Source organism: Prionailurus bengalensis, chromosome E4 (genome assembly GCF_016509475.1).
Source record: "Prionailurus bengalensis isolate Pbe53 chromosome E4, Fcat_Pben_1.1_paternal_pri, whole genome shotgun sequence".
NCBI lineage: Eukaryota > Metazoa > Chordata > Mammalia > Carnivora > Felidae > Prionailurus > Prionailurus bengalensis.
In genome coordinates this window covers 41879344-41896554 of record NC_057360.1, presented here as the reverse complement: position 1 = coordinate 41896554, position 17211 = coordinate 41879344, and the positions used below count along the sequence as shown (strand labels likewise).

The 17211-nt window shown below is 50.3% G+C and overlaps 1 protein-coding gene across 10 annotated transcripts in view; it reads right to left on the bottom strand.

Moving 5' to 3' along the window:
• ATP2B4 (ATPase plasma membrane Ca2+ transporting 4) overlaps positions 1-17211 on the bottom strand; it is a 98625-nt gene that overhangs the window by 20792 nt on the left and 60622 nt on the right. For 8 of the 10 annotated variants that reach the window (XM_043567969.1, XM_043567975.1, XM_043567965.1 and 5 more), the window contains 9 exons: positions 15876-15911; positions 14134-14295; positions 10650-10864; positions 10075-10317; positions 9300-9541; positions 5463-5694; positions 4346-4525; positions 3416-3503; positions 1539-1645 (listed from right to left, as the gene is read on the bottom strand). In XM_043567969.1, coding sequence (XP_043423904.1) covers positions 1539-1645; positions 3416-3503; positions 4346-4525; positions 5463-5694; positions 9300-9541; positions 10075-10317; positions 10650-10864; positions 14134-14295; positions 15876-15911 — 1505 coding nt within the window. The remainder of the gene's footprint in view (positions 1-1538; positions 1646-3415; positions 3504-4345; positions 4526-5462; positions 5695-9299; positions 9542-10074; positions 10318-10649; positions 10865-14133; positions 14296-15875; positions 15912-17211) is intronic. The other 2 variants (XM_043567972.1, XM_043567968.1) reach the window with 1 other exon arrangement.

Below are 17211 nucleotides of genomic sequence, written 5' to 3'. Positions count from 1 at the left end.
AAGTTAAATAAAATTAGCAAGTTAGAGTTCTATAATTCTAAATTTGCTTTGGAAATACCAATATGGATTCATGAAGTATTTTACTTTAAAACAAAGAAACACAAAAACAAAAAAAGAGGCATAAAAGATATATTTCCTAGCTTTGCCCATTGAAAAGATCTAGAAACAAAGAATTACTCAGTAGTCAGGAACACCCTGACATGTAGACTGTGTTCTCTAAATACCATTTCTCACCAAAAAGCAGGACTCCTTTGAGAAATGGATGATTCCAGGCAGGACGAGAAATATGCATGATGATTCTGGAACCTTTTATCATGCCAGAAACCAAGTAAGGTATTAAAGACAATTGCCGTTGTATCTAAAGACCCAGCAATATTCATGAGGCTGATGATGGGTCAATGTGAATGTCAAAATAACAACAAGGGCAATGGATCAAAACACATCAAGTATACTTAAGTCCATGAGTTCATAATGGTATTAAAAAAGTAAGTGGTTTTTTCTTTAATGCTTATTTTTGAGAGAGAAAGAGACAGAGAGAGAGAGAGAGTAAACAGGGGAGGGGCACAGAGAGAGGGAGACACAGAATCCGAAGCAGGCTCCAGGCCCTGAGCTGTCAGCACAGTGCCCGACGCGGGGCTCGAACCCACAAACCGTGAGATCATGACCTGAGCCGAAGTCGGATGCGTAACCGACTGAGCCACCCGGGTGCCCCTTTTGGTTGCTTTTAAAGAGAGCACCCCAAACACGGATTATTCTTGAATATCCTTCCACGGCTTAAAAAAATCACCAATAGTGCAATACATATGGGAGGCTTACAATCATAAGCTACTTGAGTGTGAGAATGACATTTGCAATCCGGGGGTTTCTACATTTGCTGGAATGTCAGAATGAACCAGTGTGCCTGCTAGGAAAAGCCAAACATTTCTGGGACCCACCCATGTGCTACTGAATCAAGATATCCAAATGTGGAACCTTGGAATATGCTATTTTATTTTTTTTTTAATTTTTTTTCCACATTTATTTATTTTTGGGACAGAGAGAGACAGAGCATGAACGGGGGAGGGGCAGAGAGAGAGGGAGACACAGAATCGGAAACAGGCTCCAGGCTCTAAGCCATCAGCCATCAGACGCGGGGCTTGAACTCCCGGACTGCGAGATCGTGACCTGGCTGAAGTCGGACGCTTAACCGACTGCGCCACCCAGGCGCCCCGGAATATGCTATTTTAAATAAACTCTCCAAGTGCTTCTGATGCGCTTGGCCTCACGAGCGTAAAGCAGAGTGGTGAACAGTGCTGGTGAAGGAATACTTGCTTGATACGTCGTGGTTTCCCTGCCTGTGTCGTCTAGTCTTCACACTTGATGGCTCTCCCACTACACATACTTTCACTGGCTGGGTCGTTAGGAGAGACAGAGTCAGAAAAAAGAGCGCAGTGTGGGACGTGGAGGCACAGGAAGTGGCAGGCTACAAGAAGCCTGTCCTGGCTTCCTGATGGAGAAGGCAGCTTGCAGGCAGAGAGACGGTGTACTGAGCTGCTTACCATGGCAAAGCCAACATCTGCTTTCTTCAGGGCCGGCCCATCATTCGTGCCATCGCCAGTGACAGCCACCACCTGTCGCTGTTCCCCAACAGTGCTGTCGATGATGCCTGGGAGAAACAGACACACCCCGGTGAGTCCACATGGGCCATCTCAGTCCTCTACTCCCCTCGAAGGTGCTTTTGGGGTTTTCCTCCCTGGTCCCTGCTACCACCTCCCTTTATTTCCTTTCTTTTTTATTTTGTGGGTTACAAGCTCACTTGATAGCATGTTGAAAGTGTAACCATCCTTCTGAGCCCTGACAGATCTGTCACTTCCTGAGAAGCTGCTACTGCTTTGCCTTGTTCTGTGCAGGCATCTGAGGTAAGGAAAGGCTAGAGGAGCACCTTGTCCAGCCTTCGATGTGGCAGCAGGCATGTAAACACAGGTAATTTACAAATAGAAGTGCAGTTACTAGCTGAAAACAACCACAGGAAGGGGTGAAGACCATGTGAGGTGAACTGATCCGGTCTTGGGCAGCCACTCTGGCAACGAGAGCAGACGGTGCACTCCTGCCCTCTGGTGGTCGGAGGAGAGCAGTGTCTCAGCCTCCAAGGCCAGGAGGCCTAGCGCTTTGAAGAGGGAGGAGCAAAGGGCACAGTGACAGCCAGCCTGAAGCCACAGGTGGTATAGACTCAGAAGGCTGGAAAGGATCCAGATCATCTACGCCACTCCCATCATCCTCCAGAGGAGAAAACTGAAACCCAGAGAGAGGAAACGCCTTGCAGGGTCCCGAAGCCAGCTGGGGAAGCCCAGCCATCCTTCCATTCCATCTCAGCCAGCGAGGGCCATGTGCTTCCTGAGCAGGAAGAGGAAGCAAAACAATGGGGGGGAAGAGTTAAAGCAGAAAATGATACTTCCCAGGAGGCTGGCTTCTTCCGACCAAGGAGAAGACAGGAGAAAGATCGGGAGGTCAGAGTTGGACACCAGCATGCACACACGTGCACACATCTACATGCACATACATGATACCTGGATGCCTTTTCTCTGGCATCCACGCTGGTGCCCAAGTGTGAGTGTGTGTGTGTGTATGTGTGTGTGTGTGTGTGTGTGTGTGTGTGTGTGTGACCATCTCCCTTTCTACTTTGTTCTTTCCTTCTTTCTTCTCTATGCTGGAGGTTCTACAGCATCACCCCAGGGCTGTGAATTGTTTCACAGGTGGCACCTTGACCTACGAGTCTGTCTTTATCAGGTAGCCTGTGGCAGCCCAAGGGCCCTAAGGCAGCTGGTGTTTGGTGGAGAAGCCACCGGTTGAATTAAGGACAGAGACCTGGGGGTTGAACTGTACCACTTGCATTTACCAGTTGGCCAATTTGGGTAAGCTACTCGTCTTCCCAGCCTCGAACTTCCTTATGTGCAAAATGGGAATCATTTAACCTGCCCTGGTCGAATAAAGTATGGTGTCTATTTTTATTTATTTATCAAAAAAAATTTTTTTTAACATTTATTCACCTATGAGAGACAGAGCACCGTGAAGGGAGGGGCAGAGAGAGAGAGGGAGACACAGAACCCGAAGCAGGAGGCTCCAGGCTCTGAGCTGTCAGCACAGAGCCCAACGCGGGGCTCGAACCCACGAACCGTGAGATCGTGACCGGAGCCGAAGTCGGACGCTTAACCGACTGAGCCACCCAGGTGCCCCAAGATATGATGTTTAAAAACAACTTTATTATATGTGTTGACTACAGATATTGGCTAAGCTGTCTGTTCCCCCCACGAGCTGGAGAGCTCTCCTGGGACCTTCCTGTTCAGGACAGGAGAGTTGCTTTGGCCAACGGTCCTCGTCTGCCCTGCCCCAGACTGCCGTCTTCTGCCCCAGGTACCTGGCCAGCAGCCAAGCTTACCTTTTACCAGGGTGTGCTTGTCAGTGGGGGACGATCGCGCCAAGACTCGAAGCTTAGGCCAGATCTTGTCCAGCTTCTCTTGCTCCACCTGCCAACGTGAGACCACACCAGGTCAGGCAAGCCCAGAATAGTCATCCAGGAGAAGCTTACTTCTCCCCACGCTCTGAGATTCTGGGGGAGCTGGCATTCCATGGCCCATGGCGGCTGCTACCATGGCCTCCACGGGACATGAAACATCCAGCTGAGTCTCCAAGGGCAGATTCATTGATGGTGACCATTCAGGCTCCGCGTGTCTCTTTTTTCCTCCCGGTTCCCTACTGGGGAGCCAATCCCCTATTTCTTGGAGCCTTGACAGGAGGTGGGCAGGGGTTAGCTGTTGGCTCCAGGGGCTAAAGTGCTTCTAAGGTCTTAGGTGTGGTTTCTATGTAGACCAGGAAGCTCTGGTCTGCTTCACACCCAGACCACATCCTCTTACAAACCTGTGCCAGCATTAGTCACAGGGTGGTGACACAGGAGGGTGAGGATGGAGGGAAATCAGTACAAAATCACTCCTTAACTGAAAAAAATCGGGAAGACGCGAAAAGTTAGTGAGGCTGTCTCAAAAGTTAGCTTATGAATGAAGATAACGAGGAGAAAGGAAACTCGCAGTTTTACCCCCTGAGCAGCTTTGGTAGAAGGAACGTCTCGCTATGAATAGATTTTAGTTTAAAAACCACCCACTTGGCGGTACAGCTCCTCACAGCTTCCCCTCCCTCCTCTATGGGCTGCTGCCCGATTCATGAAACCATTTAATAAAGCCGATCAGATCTTCCAAAAAAACCAAAAACCAAACAAAAACAAACACACGACCACCACCACAAAAGCCAGCCGCTTTCTCCCGCGCGTCCCAGCTGCGCCACACGAGACCCAGGCTCCCCGCCCGCGACCCACCTCGCCCTTCTCGTTGCGGATAAGTCGGTTGAACTCTTTGCCTTCTAAGCACAAGAAGTCATCCCCAGGTGTGACAATGCCACATTTGGTGGCGATGGCCCGGGCTGTGTTGATGTTGTCACCGGTCACCATTCTGACAGTGATGCCAGCTTGTTTGCATTTGGCGATAGCGTCTGGCACCTATGGAGAGTAAGGCAAGGGGAAAGGAGGAGGTGGGGTGGTGAGGCCTGCCAGGCTGTCCCCGTTCAGGGTCCCTTCACTGTACACGGGAGGCAGGTACCCCAGGAGCAGTGCCACGGGGCACTGGCTACGTCCGGTCATTTTTATATTGTCCGGTGTCACCTCACTTCTGTCCTACTCACGGTACTACATTTGAGTTTGCCTTTTAGTGTAACTTGAGCTGAAGAGGAAATTTGCTTCGGGAGCTGGGTGTGAAAGCTTACTCTCCCTGCGATCTAGACTCCTTAGCAGGGCATATACACAGCCCTTTGAGATCTGGCCACTGTCTTCCTCCCTAGCAGACGTTTTTTGCCATTCTCCGCCCCCCTGGCCCATACTCCAACCATATCAGTTCTTTGCAGTTCTTTCCCCAATGCACGCTTGCCCCTCCTGCCTGGGGGCCTTGACAACTAACAGCCCATCTGTCTGAATTTCTTTCGAGCAGAGGCTTTTTCCGATGCCTTAGCGTCTAGAATAGTGTTCAGCTACCCTAGGGGCGCTCAACAAGAATGTGTTGCTTGAAAGAAGGCGGCTGGAGGCGGGGATGGTGTCCCAGTTAACTCAGCCTCCTGGCTGTTCTAGGTATCAAATCATAAGCTCAATGAAACCTATACTTCTCACCCCTCAGACGGCATTAACCATCAGAATGGCACCTTCTAGCAGTTCAGCACTCTAAAGCAGTTTTGTGAAGCTGGAAGCCTGGGAACATCCATCCCTGCAAGCGAGAAGCTGTTAGGTAACACGCCTGGGGTCACAGCTAGAAATGGAACCAGTACCCCAGTTCCTGTGACTCCTGGGTGGCTTCCCGTTAGACCGTACTCAGCTTGCACACGCGCCAGGGGCTGTTGGAAGACTTCCATTCATGTTTTCTTACCCTTTGGCCAAGCCAAAGCCTCACCTCTGGGCGCACGGGGTCCTCAATGCCCACCACCGCGACGCAGGTCAGTTCGGTGAGGATCTCACTCTCGTTGTCCCACGGGGGCTCTCCGTCATTGAAATCCCGGTAAGCTATGCAGATAGTTCGGAGGCCCTCACAGGCCATGGGCTCGATGACAGTGCGCACTATCTCGTCTCGGTCCTTGTTCTTGAACGGCACCACTTCCCCTTTCTTGTCCAGGATTCGATTGCACCTGGGGAGGCACACGGTCAGGAAGCAGCACCCCGTCTCACCCAATATGTCTCTACGGTCACCTGCAGGCATTCTGGCAACTGTTCTGAGGCCAGACACTGTTCTGAGGCCAGAAATCTCTCATCCCTCTCCCCCAGCTGAGTCCCTTTTTCCAAGGTGGGGAGGTGTGTAGGTGGATAAAGTCCACGTAAGCAGAAGGTGCGGTTCCCCCCTACCATCTGTCCCTACTCATATGTGAAGTCTTTTGGGGATCACCCGCTCTTTTGAACTTCTCAAAGGTGGAGAGACAGTTTTAATTCCCGTGACCTAGAATAGTACTCAGTGCATAGGGCGTGTTCCACGGGAATGTGCTCATTGAAGGAAAGTGGCTAATTAGCAGCCAACTAGCGGCACTGGTTAATTCAGCTACTGGCCCTATGCCTACGCCTAACCTTTAATGACCTGCGAAGAGCCTAGCCACATTGATTAAATTATGCAACTTTCTATAATCAGAACTGAGCACGAGAAGGAGAACGGAACATAGAGGCACCATTTCTAGTACGTGCTGTGTGCCAGGCATGTTACGCACAGGCATACCCCGTTTTGTTTTGTTTTGTTTTGTTTTGTTTTTTGCAAACTGAAGGTTTGTAGCAACCCTGCATCCAGCAAGTCTGTTGGCACCAATTTTCTAACAGCATTTGTCCACTTCCTGTCTCTGAGTTACGTTTTGGTAAGTTTCACAATACTTTAAACTTTTTCGTTATTATTATATTTGCTATGGTGATCTGTGACCAGTGAGCTTTGATGTTACTATTGTAATTGTTTTGGGACATCAAGAGTCGCGCGCATGTAAGACAGCAAATTTAATCGATAATGTTGTGTGTGTTCTGATTCCACTGCCCAGCTCTTTCCCCGTCTCTCTCCCTATCCCCTGAGAGACAACAATATTGAAATTAGGCCACTAATAACTCTACGGTGGCCTCTAAGTGCTCAAGTGAAAGGGAGAGGTGCACATCTCTCACTTTAAATCAGAACCTAGAAATGATTAAGCTAGATGAGGAAGGCATGTGGAAAGCCGAGAGAGGCTGAATGTCAGGCCTCTTGTGCCAAATAGCCAAGCTGTGAATGCAAAGGAAAGGTTCTTAGAAGAAACGAAAAGGACTGTTTCCGCGAAACCCAAGTGGTAAGCGCGTGAAACAGCCTTGTTGCTGATAATGAAGCAAGTTTGAACGGTCTGGATAGAAGACGAAACCAGCCACAACGGCCCCATAAACCAAAGCCGAATCCAGAGCAAGGCCCTAACTCTCTTAAATTTTATCAAGGCTAAGAGAGGTGAAAAAGCTGCAGAAGAAAAGTCTGAAGATAGCAGAGGTTGGATCATGAGGTCTAAGGAAAGCGGAGATCTCCATAATATAAAAATGGAAGTGCTGATGTAGACTAACGGTGTTGGGAAAACTAGACAGCCACATGCAGCGAGTTCTCCAGAAGGACTAGCTCAGATGATTAACGAAGGTGGCTACACTGAACAGCAGCTTTTCTGTGTAGACGCAACAGCCTCATACTGTAAGAAGATGCCATCCAGGACTTTCACAGCTAGAGAGAAGTCAGTGCCTGGGTTCCAAAGTTTCAAAGGACAGCCTTACTTGCTCGTTAGTGGCTAATGCAACTGGTGACTTTACATCGAGGCCAATGCTCACTTACCATTCTGAAAATCCCAGGGCCCTGAAGAATTATGCTAAATCTATTCTGTCTGTGCTCTCTAAACGGAACAACAAAGCTTGGATGGCAGCACATCTGTTTATAACAAGGCTTACTGAATATTTTAAGTCCACCGTTGAGAGCTGCTGCCCAGAAAAAGACTCCTTTGAAAATATGACTGCTCATTGACAATACACCTGGTCACCCAGGAACTCTGATGGAGATGTCCAACGAGATTAATGTTGCTTTCATGCCTGCTAACACAACATCCATTCTGCAGCCCATGAATCAAGGAGTAATTTCGGCTTTCAAGGCTTATTATTTAAGAAACACATTTTGTAAGGTTATCGATAGAGATTCCTCTGGTGGATCTGGGCAAAGTAAATGGAAACCTCCTTCCAAATGCCATTAAGAACATTCATGATTTATGGGAAGAGGCCTGCATATCAACATGAACAGCCGTTTGGAAGCAATTGATACCAACCCTCATGGATGACTTTGACCCTCAGGGTTCAAGACTTTAGGGGAGGAATTCATTGCAGATGTGGTGGAAATAGCAAGAGAACTGGAAGGAGCAGTGGAGCCTGAAGTTGGGACTGAATGACTGTGATCTCGCGATCAAACACGGACAGATGAGGAGTTGCTTCTAGCGGATGAGCAAAGAAAATTTCTTGAGATGGAACCTACTCTTGATGAAGATGTCATGAAGATCGTTGAATGACAATAAAGGATTCAGAATAGTACATAAGCTTAGTTGATAAAGCAGTGGCAGGGTTTGAGGGGAAGCAACTCTAATTCTGAAAGAAGTTTTACTGTGGGTAAAATGCTATCAAATAGCATCTCTATAGCATCTCATGCTATAGAGAAATTGTTCATGAAAAGAGCCAATCTATGCGGCACACTTCACTGTCTTATTTTAAGAAACTGCCACAGCCACCCCAACCTTCAGCATCCACCGCCCTGATCAGTCAGCAGTCATCAACATCGAGGAAAGAGCCTCCACCAGCAAAAACATTATGATCACTAGGGGCGCCTGGGTGGCTCAGTCAGTTAAGCATCTGACTCTTAATTTCGGCTCAGGTCATGAGCTCACGGTTCATGGGATTGAGTCCTGCGTCAGGCTCTGTGCAGAGCCCGCTCGGGATTCTTTCTCTCCCTCTCTCTCTGCCCCTCCCTAACTCATGCATGCGTGCACACACACTCTCTCTGTCTCAAAATAAATCAATAAACATGAAAAAAAATTAAAAAAAAAGATTATGATCACTAAAGCTCAGATGATGGTTAGCATTTTTTTTAGCAATAAAGTATTTATAAAATAAAGTATGTTATTATTATTATTTATATATATATATACATCATGCTATGGCACCCTCAATAGACTCCAGTCTAGTGTAAGCATGAGCTGTATATGCACTGGGGAATCAAAAAGATTCATTTGCCTCACTCCGTTGTGGCGATCTAGATCCAAACTCACAACGTCTCTGACGTAGGCCAAAGTTACATTGAACCATTTAATCATAGGAACCCCATGGGCATTATTCTCTGTTTTCAGGCTAGCAAACGAGAGCTTGGATCACTGCGGTCCGAATCTTGGCTGTGCCACTCTTAGCTGTATCACCTTGAGCAGGTTACTTCACCTCCCGGGACCTCTGTTTCCTCATCCATAAAGGGGGGATAACAACAGTATCTGCTGCACTGAGCTGTGAAGATTAAATGGAACAGGCCACCCGAAGGCACGTGAAAACTGCGTGGCCCCGAGCAAGCGCTCAGATACTGGTTCTGCGGTCACCGCCCCGAAGCGGGGCTCACGTATCATTCGGCGGGGCTCACGTATCATTCGGCGGGGCTCAGCACGGGCGCGGGTTGCCCGGACCTTCCTGGGGGGGAGGATTTCGCAGGGAAGGAGAAGCGGGGGAAGGAAGTGCTCACTTGCGCAAGATGATCTCCGAGGCGCCCTTGCTGTACATGCGGTAGCCCCCGCTGGGCTTCTCGATGACCGTGCTCATGGATTTGCGCACCGAGTTGAAGGTGTATACCTTGTAGAGCTTCTCCTCGGGCACCTCATTGCGCACCGCATGGTAATCCTGCTTCAGGTCTGTGACAAAGCCCAGCAGAGCGCATTCGGTCTTGCTGCCCACCTGCCGCGGCAGACCTCCCTCCTTCTCCGGAGGCTGAGAGAAAAATCATACGTGGCATTTGAGTAATGGGCCTCGACTAGGGAGAGAGCTGAGGAAGGAAAGGACAAAACTTTCATGCGTTTTCTTCCCAAGGGTAAGCGGGCAGTGGGCAGGGGCGACTGTGGTCGCTGGGCCGTCCGGGGCTCCGCTTACCCTGGGGGTGGTGCTGGAATCTCACCCTGTGCGGGTCTCATTCTAACCCCCTCTCTGAGTTTCTGGACAATATGTACTTTCCTCCTGGTAAGCCCAATTCCGCTACCAGCACGAGGTCTCTTCCAGAGATTCCGCCCTCAGATGGTGCCTGGTGGGCGCTTCATGGCCGTAGATTTCTACCTGCCTCCCCACCTCCGCTCTCCTCCCATGGATCATTCCCTAGTCACGCCAAACACGTTCAGCGAGGGGTAGGAAACGTGACGGGGGATGGCAATTCAGGCAGAACAAACAAGAGAAAATTGCTCTGTCCAGAGGAGACTGACGGTCCCTTCCGACCACCCCGTTCGAAGTGTCCAGGCAAAGGGAGAGCTTACCAGAATCTTGGAGGTGTAGGCACTGTTGATAGAAATGCCATTGACAATAAGGTCCAGGACCTTGGGCAGGAGGACATCAGGGCTCGGGATCTGATGGTAATGGGTGTCTCCAATATAAGCCTGTACCACGGTCATGCGGTTCATGGTCAACGTGCCGGTCTTATCAGAGCAAATGGCTGTGGCGTTGCCCATTGTCTCACAAGCATCCAGGTGCCGCACCAGGTTATTGTCTTTCATCATTTTCTACAAAGGAGATGAGAGCAGACTTGAGAGGGGACCGAATACAGGTCAAAGGCCATGTTTCAGCCAACATGTCTCCACCTCTCCCCCTCTTGTTGGCACAAAAACGCAGGATACCATTGTGGCGAATCCTCTTTAGATTCCACTGGCTTCCCGAAACACTGATGCGGCTGATCAAGAGGGTCTTTCACCTGTGAGCAGTGCCCGCGGCCTCTGCCCCTGCGAGGTGCCACGCAGGGTCTGGGGAGATGGCCCGGCCTTTCACCCCAGGCTACACGGCGCCCTCCCTTCCCATCTGTGTCCCGAAAGAAGGGCCAGCCTCGTTCCCGTCTCACCTTCACGGAGTAGGCCAGGGAAATGGTGACAGCCAGCGGCAGCCCCTCTGGCACAGCCACCACCAGCACAGTGATGCCGATGATGAAGAACTTGACAAAGTACTGGATGTAGATGGGAGTGCACTCGGGCAGCCACGCTCTGCGGTGGATCACGAAGTTGTCAATCACAAAGTACAGGATCAGGATGAGAACCGTGATGGCAGACATGATGAGGCCTGTCCGGGAAACAAGTCACATGAACCCAGGCTCCAGGGCCTTCCCGGGGCCCTAGCCAGAGGTGGGCTGGCAGAAGTTAGAGGCTTTGCTACCAGGGTTTAGAACCACTCCCTCTAGGGAGTCGTACCCAGATCCCCTATCCATTCTCTGTTGCTTATACATTACCGTGCAGAGAAAAAGACGCTGGTTTTGTCTCCCACAGACACAGGCTCTAGTCTCGGCCCTGCGCTAACCGGACTCGTGGCTTTGTGCCAGGTTTTGTCCCTCTCTGGGCCTGTTTCCTCATTCATAAACAAGGAGGTGGTCTCGTGTTCTTTTTTCTTTTGGGCAAGGTCATCTAACACTTTATGTTTTTTATTTATATTTATATTTTTTAAAATTTACATCCAAATTAGTTAGCAGATAGTGTAGCACTGATTTCTCGAGTAGGTTCCTTGGGGCCCCTCACCCATTTAGCCCATCCCCCCTCCCACAACCCCTGCAGCAACCCTCAGTTTGTTCTCCATATTTATGAGTCTCTTCCGTTTTGTCCCCCCTCCCCCGTTTTTATATTATTTTTGTTTCCCTTCCCTTATGTTCATCTGTTTTGTCTCTTTAAGTCCTCATATGAGTGAAGTCATAGGATATTTGTCTTTCTCGGACTAATTTCACTTAGCATAATACCCTCCAGTTCCATCCACATAGTTGCAGGTCTAGTTTTCTAAAACAGCATTTTATTGGGGTGCCTGGGTGGCTCAGTCAGTTGAGGGTTTGACTCTTGATTTTGGCTCAGGTCATAATCCCAGGGTCATGGGATCGAGCCCCACATTGGGCTCTGCGCTGAGTGAAGGGCCTGCTTAGGATTCTCTCCCTCTTTCTCTGCCCCTCCCGTGTGCATGCACATGTGCTTTCTCTCTCTCCCTCTCTCAAAAAACAAACAAAAAAAACCCCAAAAAACAAAAACCCAGCATTTTATGATTCTATCTCAGACCTACTCTCTTTCCACAATTCATAACGTAGTGACTGTATCTGCCTACTTCCTAGTAGTTTATCAATTTGGGTTTCTCCTCTATCAATTCATGACTCATTCACAGCGATGTCCCTAAGGTCACCTGCATGACTAACTTTCAGAACAGTGTTTCCTGACCTCTCTCTTGACACGGCATAGATAGGAGATGACAATAATTTGTATGTTTACAATAAGCAAATATTTCTATAGTGCTTGCTATAGGCCAGGTAAGCACCTCATGTATACAGACCCATTTAATCCTCACGAAACCCCTGTGAGGTAAGTTACTATGATCATCCCCTTTCATGGGGAAATCAAGGCACAGAGAGGTTTTTTTTTTTTTAAAGAAGATCAAAACAAAATTATGATCTTTAAATTTTTTAAATTTTATTTATTTATTTATTTATTTATTTATTTATTTATTTATTTATTTCGTTCATGATAAGTGTACTCTTTAATCCCCATCACCTATTTCACCTATCCCCTCACCCCCTTCCCCACAGAAAGTTTTCTGGAATGGACACTGGCTGGGTGACCAACTATTCTGGTTTGCCTGAGGCTGTGCAGTTCCCTGGGATGTGGGACTTTCAGAGCTAAAATCAAGACAGTCCCAAGCCAACGGGGACAGCTGGTCATCCTACAACACTGATGTAAATGGAAGAATCTTTTCAAGGTCAGAAAGCACCTGGCCCGGGTGCTGTCTGGCCACTCTGAAGGCTGAGGGAATCACAATCCGGGCACCCTGCACCTCTCTCTGGCAAAATATCTGGGAAGAGCTTTGCTTCAAACCCTAGTCTAGTTTGGGTCTTTGCTCTTCCTGAGGGCCTAATGACTCAAGAGAATCAGAGCGAGGCTAGAGGTGATTATACCGATGAAAGCGTATTCTTTTGAACTTTGCTTCAGCAGGGTCAGGGCTGATGTGAGGCAAACTGGGTGCGTAGGGTCCAAAATTTAAGGAAGTGCTCCCTCCCAGGGTGGCACGTTGCCTCGCCCGACTCCCGGCCTAGCTTGATACGTAAACTAAAACAAGAGAGGAGACCCGGTGGCCGGCCCACCAGGTAGCTCGCACTCCCTAAAGAGCAGGGCAGGGATCCGGAGGACAATAGAAGGGGTTAGGGGGGGTCTGTTTAATGTTTCACACCTATGCGCCAGGCTCAGGAACGTGATTCCACACCCGCAATTCATCTCACCCGTGTACAGTTTATACGCAGGAGATGTCACAGCGGTCAAAATCAGCCGGGTACTAGAACTGAAAGCATAGGGCTAGAGTAATGCGGTCCAGCAGAACTCTCTGCGATGCTTCAAACGTTCGCTGCGTGCGCTGTCCCATAAGGTAGCCACGACCTGAGTGTGGACACTGACCAACTGAACTCAGGCTGACGTGACCGAGGAACTGAATGTTTAACTGTATTTGATGGTCAGTCGATGTAAGCGGGAATAACCACACAGGGTTAATGGCTCCGCAAAGCTTCTGGCTCCCCAGTGTGTGGTCAGCCCATCGGCGGCACTGGCATCGCCTGGGGGCTTGTCAGAGATGCAGACTCTCAGGCCCCGACCTCCTGACTCAGAATCTGCCCTTTAGCCAGGTTCCGGGTGAATTGTCCACACAGAATGTACTGGTCTAGCCTCTGATTGTGGTAAAGAGAGGGGTGGAGTCAGGAGATAATTAAACAGTGGAGTGGGACAAGAGCGTACCTGGAGGGCTCTGCCCACTGAAGGCGCAATATTCCTTCTGTTTCCTCCTCCAGCCCCGCCACCCGCCCCTTAACCCCAAACAGAAGGTAGAGGGAGAATGTAGAGGCAGTCTGGAAAGAGCCTCTCCAACCACAGGCTTCCTTTTTCCTCCAGTCCTTACTCTGAATTTACTGTCCTGTGCCTGGCCAGATGCTAGGACCACACTCGGGAACTGCCTCCAGGAAACAGGAGCCTCCTCTGCCCTTGAGGAATTTATAAGTCAATACACGAAACAGGTGGGTGGTTACCAGAGTCTTCCGTCTCCCTGAAGTAAATCTCCCCTGTGTGACAGAAGTTCTTTATTTCCCACTTGGCGGCAAGAGACCACAGGGCCTTTAACCCTCGCACGCTGGGACACGCTTCTCCCTGAAAAGGCCCAGGGAGTGGCCGGAGGGTGGCAGGGAGAGGGGGCCTACTCCCTGGGCTGCACGAGCCCCTTGGAAGTTTCGGCTTCTTTCTGCCGGCCCGGTTGGTACAGAAGGGAGACAGGGAGGCCAGGATCCAGAACAGCGCTAACGAACAACAAGAAGCCGCCGCCCTACTCACCAGCTTTGCCGATCTGAACAGCCAAGCGCGTCAGCTTGCCCTGCAGCACCGACTTCTCCTTTTTGGGCAGCTTGGCTGCCTTCTTCTCCTTCTCCTCGTTGTCGGTCCCCTCCTGGCTGTTGAGTGGCTGGATTTCCAGGGCCACCCCATCCTGAGTTTTTGCTAGGGTGCGCACAACAGAGAGGACAGGTGAGCGCGCAAGGTGACGGCAGCGAGTGGCAAGCACGTGAGAACCCCAACTCCTCTGTCTCCTTCCTGGAATCCACCTCGGACCCCCGATGTCGATTCTGACCGCTCTCACCCCGTGCCAGACGGGGCACTTGCCTTGCACCCTCCACTGGGGCCTTGGAATGATATTCTGACAACTGGAGACGAAACGGGAGTGCTTTCGGGGTACGGGTTGCCTCTTCAGTGGCAGCTTCCTGGCACCACCTCAGAGCCCCAAGCCAGGCTTATTCCAGCAAGAGGATTAGTCATGCCGCTAAGCGCTATTACCAACAACCATCCCTCCTGGAATTCAGTGCTCAGAATGGTGAATCTTCACTGCAGGAAGGGGCCGATGGGGAAGGCTGGAAGACGTTTCTAGAGCGTAAGGGCCCTCCCGGTCTGCTCTGTTAAATGGTTCCTCTCTCTCTTCCTATAGACCGTCAGAGGAGAAACACAGACCCCCCCAATACAAGATGTTTTCCAGTTCCTCCTCATATCAGTCGGATGACAGCGGAAGGAAATGCCCTTTCTCCCCTGTCTGACGAAGGTGGGGAGGCACAGAGTGGGGAGGTACAGGGGTAAGTAAGTCTTTTGGGGGGGAGAGGGAAGAAGCTGGTATGAGGGACCCTCTGGAATGAGAGGGATAAAGACAGACATATAAACCCATTTTGCTTTCGAAAGAAGAGTTAAAGAGACCTAAAATTAAAGAATTATTTCTGTGGAGCCCTGGTTCTCCGATGGGATGACTTTATTCCTGAAGACTCCTATGACACGGGTCCAAAGAGCAAAATAATCACTAGTGGCTGTCTCAAGAGAGCCATTCTCGCTGGGTCCCAGCACCCCTCCAGCTTCACCCCCGTTGGAGCTCAGCCCTTTTGCTTAGGACGCCCTTCCTGAGATACTGTCTCTGTTGTCAGACTCACAAACAAGACAGAGACGGGATGTAGACACAGCCACCAAAAAGGAAACACACACCAGATCGGGAGGAAGAAAACAGACTGAGGGGAGAACAAAGAAAGAGGTGGGGAGAGGTACAGAGAAAGGGCTCTGTCCAAGCACCCCCGAGAAGACTAGAAGAGAAGACCAGACCAGAAGAGGACACCGATGAGGCAGCTAGCAAGAGGAGGGTGCAGGGACTGCCCACCCCATCTCCCTCCACCGTGAGGACCCTGAAGTCTTCCAGCCCGGAAACCGATGACCTTTGGTGTTTAAATCTGGCCGAGGGCAATGAAGCAATGCGTTCAGAGCCCAGAGAAGAGCTGATCCATCCCACACGCTCCCCAAGAGAAACCTTGACAGGAGATTCCATGAGACAACAGCAGAGGGTGCTGTTGTCCCATTTTGGATTGGGATTGGGACCCCCCCCCCCTGAGACCGCCCCCAAATCTCTGCACCTTCCTCAGGATGAGGCATCCAGGCCACAGCAGCAGATAACAGATTTATGGAGAGGACAAAGGGAGAAGGCAGATGGCCTGGAAAGGTCTGATTTGAGTGTGGGCAGGTAGAGATGGTAAATGAGTGGGTGGCGAGGTTACCTTTGTTGCGATTTTCAGGGACTCCTTGTTTTTTACCTGTTTGAACAAGAAAGAAAAAAGTGGGGTGGAGACCCAAAGCGACTATTAAGAGATCAGATATCCAATCTGTTGGTCCTGCTCAGAGCCCAAAAGGGCGACAGCAAAGGGGCTGAGCGGCAGGGAAGGGACTATAAAGGAAGTTCACGTCTCTGCTCACATCCATGCTCACGAGGGGCTCTCCTGAATCCTGGGGGTGCAGACCAGCCACTCGTGCAGGTGAGTGCACACCCACACCTGAGCTGCGTTCTCCCGGAGCCCGGCCGCTGCTGGGAGGCTGCTCCCGGCCTGAGTCACATCGCTGGGAGAAATGGGGTGGGGGTTAGAAAGTGAGAGGCTTGGGGCGCCTGGGTGGCGCAGTCGGTTAAGCGTCCGACTTCAGCCAGGTCATGATCTCGCAGTCCGTGAGTTCAAGCCCCGCGTCAGGCTCTGGGCTGACGGCTCAGAGCCTGGAGCCTGTTTCCGATTCTGTGTCTCCCTCTCTCTGACCCTCCCCCGTTCATGCTCTGTCTCTCTCTGTCCCAAAAATAAATAAACGCTGAAAAAAAAAAATTAAAAAAAAAAGAAAGTGAGAGGCTGGAACTGTTTCTGCCTAATGGCGAAGGCTCTGAAAGGGGTCTCCGTGTCAATTCACCGGCACCAGGCAAGCTTCCTCCTTACTCATTTGCAGGTAGCTGCAAAAACCACTGGTCTAGCTCCTGGGGGAACGTGTTTCATTTCCTTTTGATAACCCGCCCTCCACGAAACAGCCTGAGATGGTCCTCTAGCCAAGGGACAGAAATCCTTCCCTCCTCCAAGGAAAGAAGGAATGCCTAGGGAAAGGGGAAGACTTCTTTTTCGTATCTCTTCTTCATTCACCCTCTGTGTTTCCTCCCTTCAGGAGCACGTGAATGGCAGAGACAGGACTAACTCCGGGGGGAGACATTACCTCTCTGTTCCCACTCTCCTAGCTGTGTCTCTCCTCCCCTGACAGCCCACGGTTTTGGCAGTTTACCCTCAGCCTTGACGGGTCATTTAATCCCCCACGTTTGCGGAAGAAGGGTTGGGGGGTTGCACGGAGGGCATCTGGGGCCGGAGCACCTAGCCAGCTCCCTTGGGGCAAGCTTTACATCTTGCCCCTGCACAGCCATTAACAGACACGGGAGTTGAGCCTCAGAGGTGACCTGACTTGGTTTTCATCAGAGCACCCTGGGGAGCCAGGCTTGACATCTTTATCTCGGCAAGACGTTCAGATATCTGTGCTCTTCGTCCAGCAGCTTCTTCCACGCAGATGTTCCATCCGGGTCTGTTCTCTTGCCTC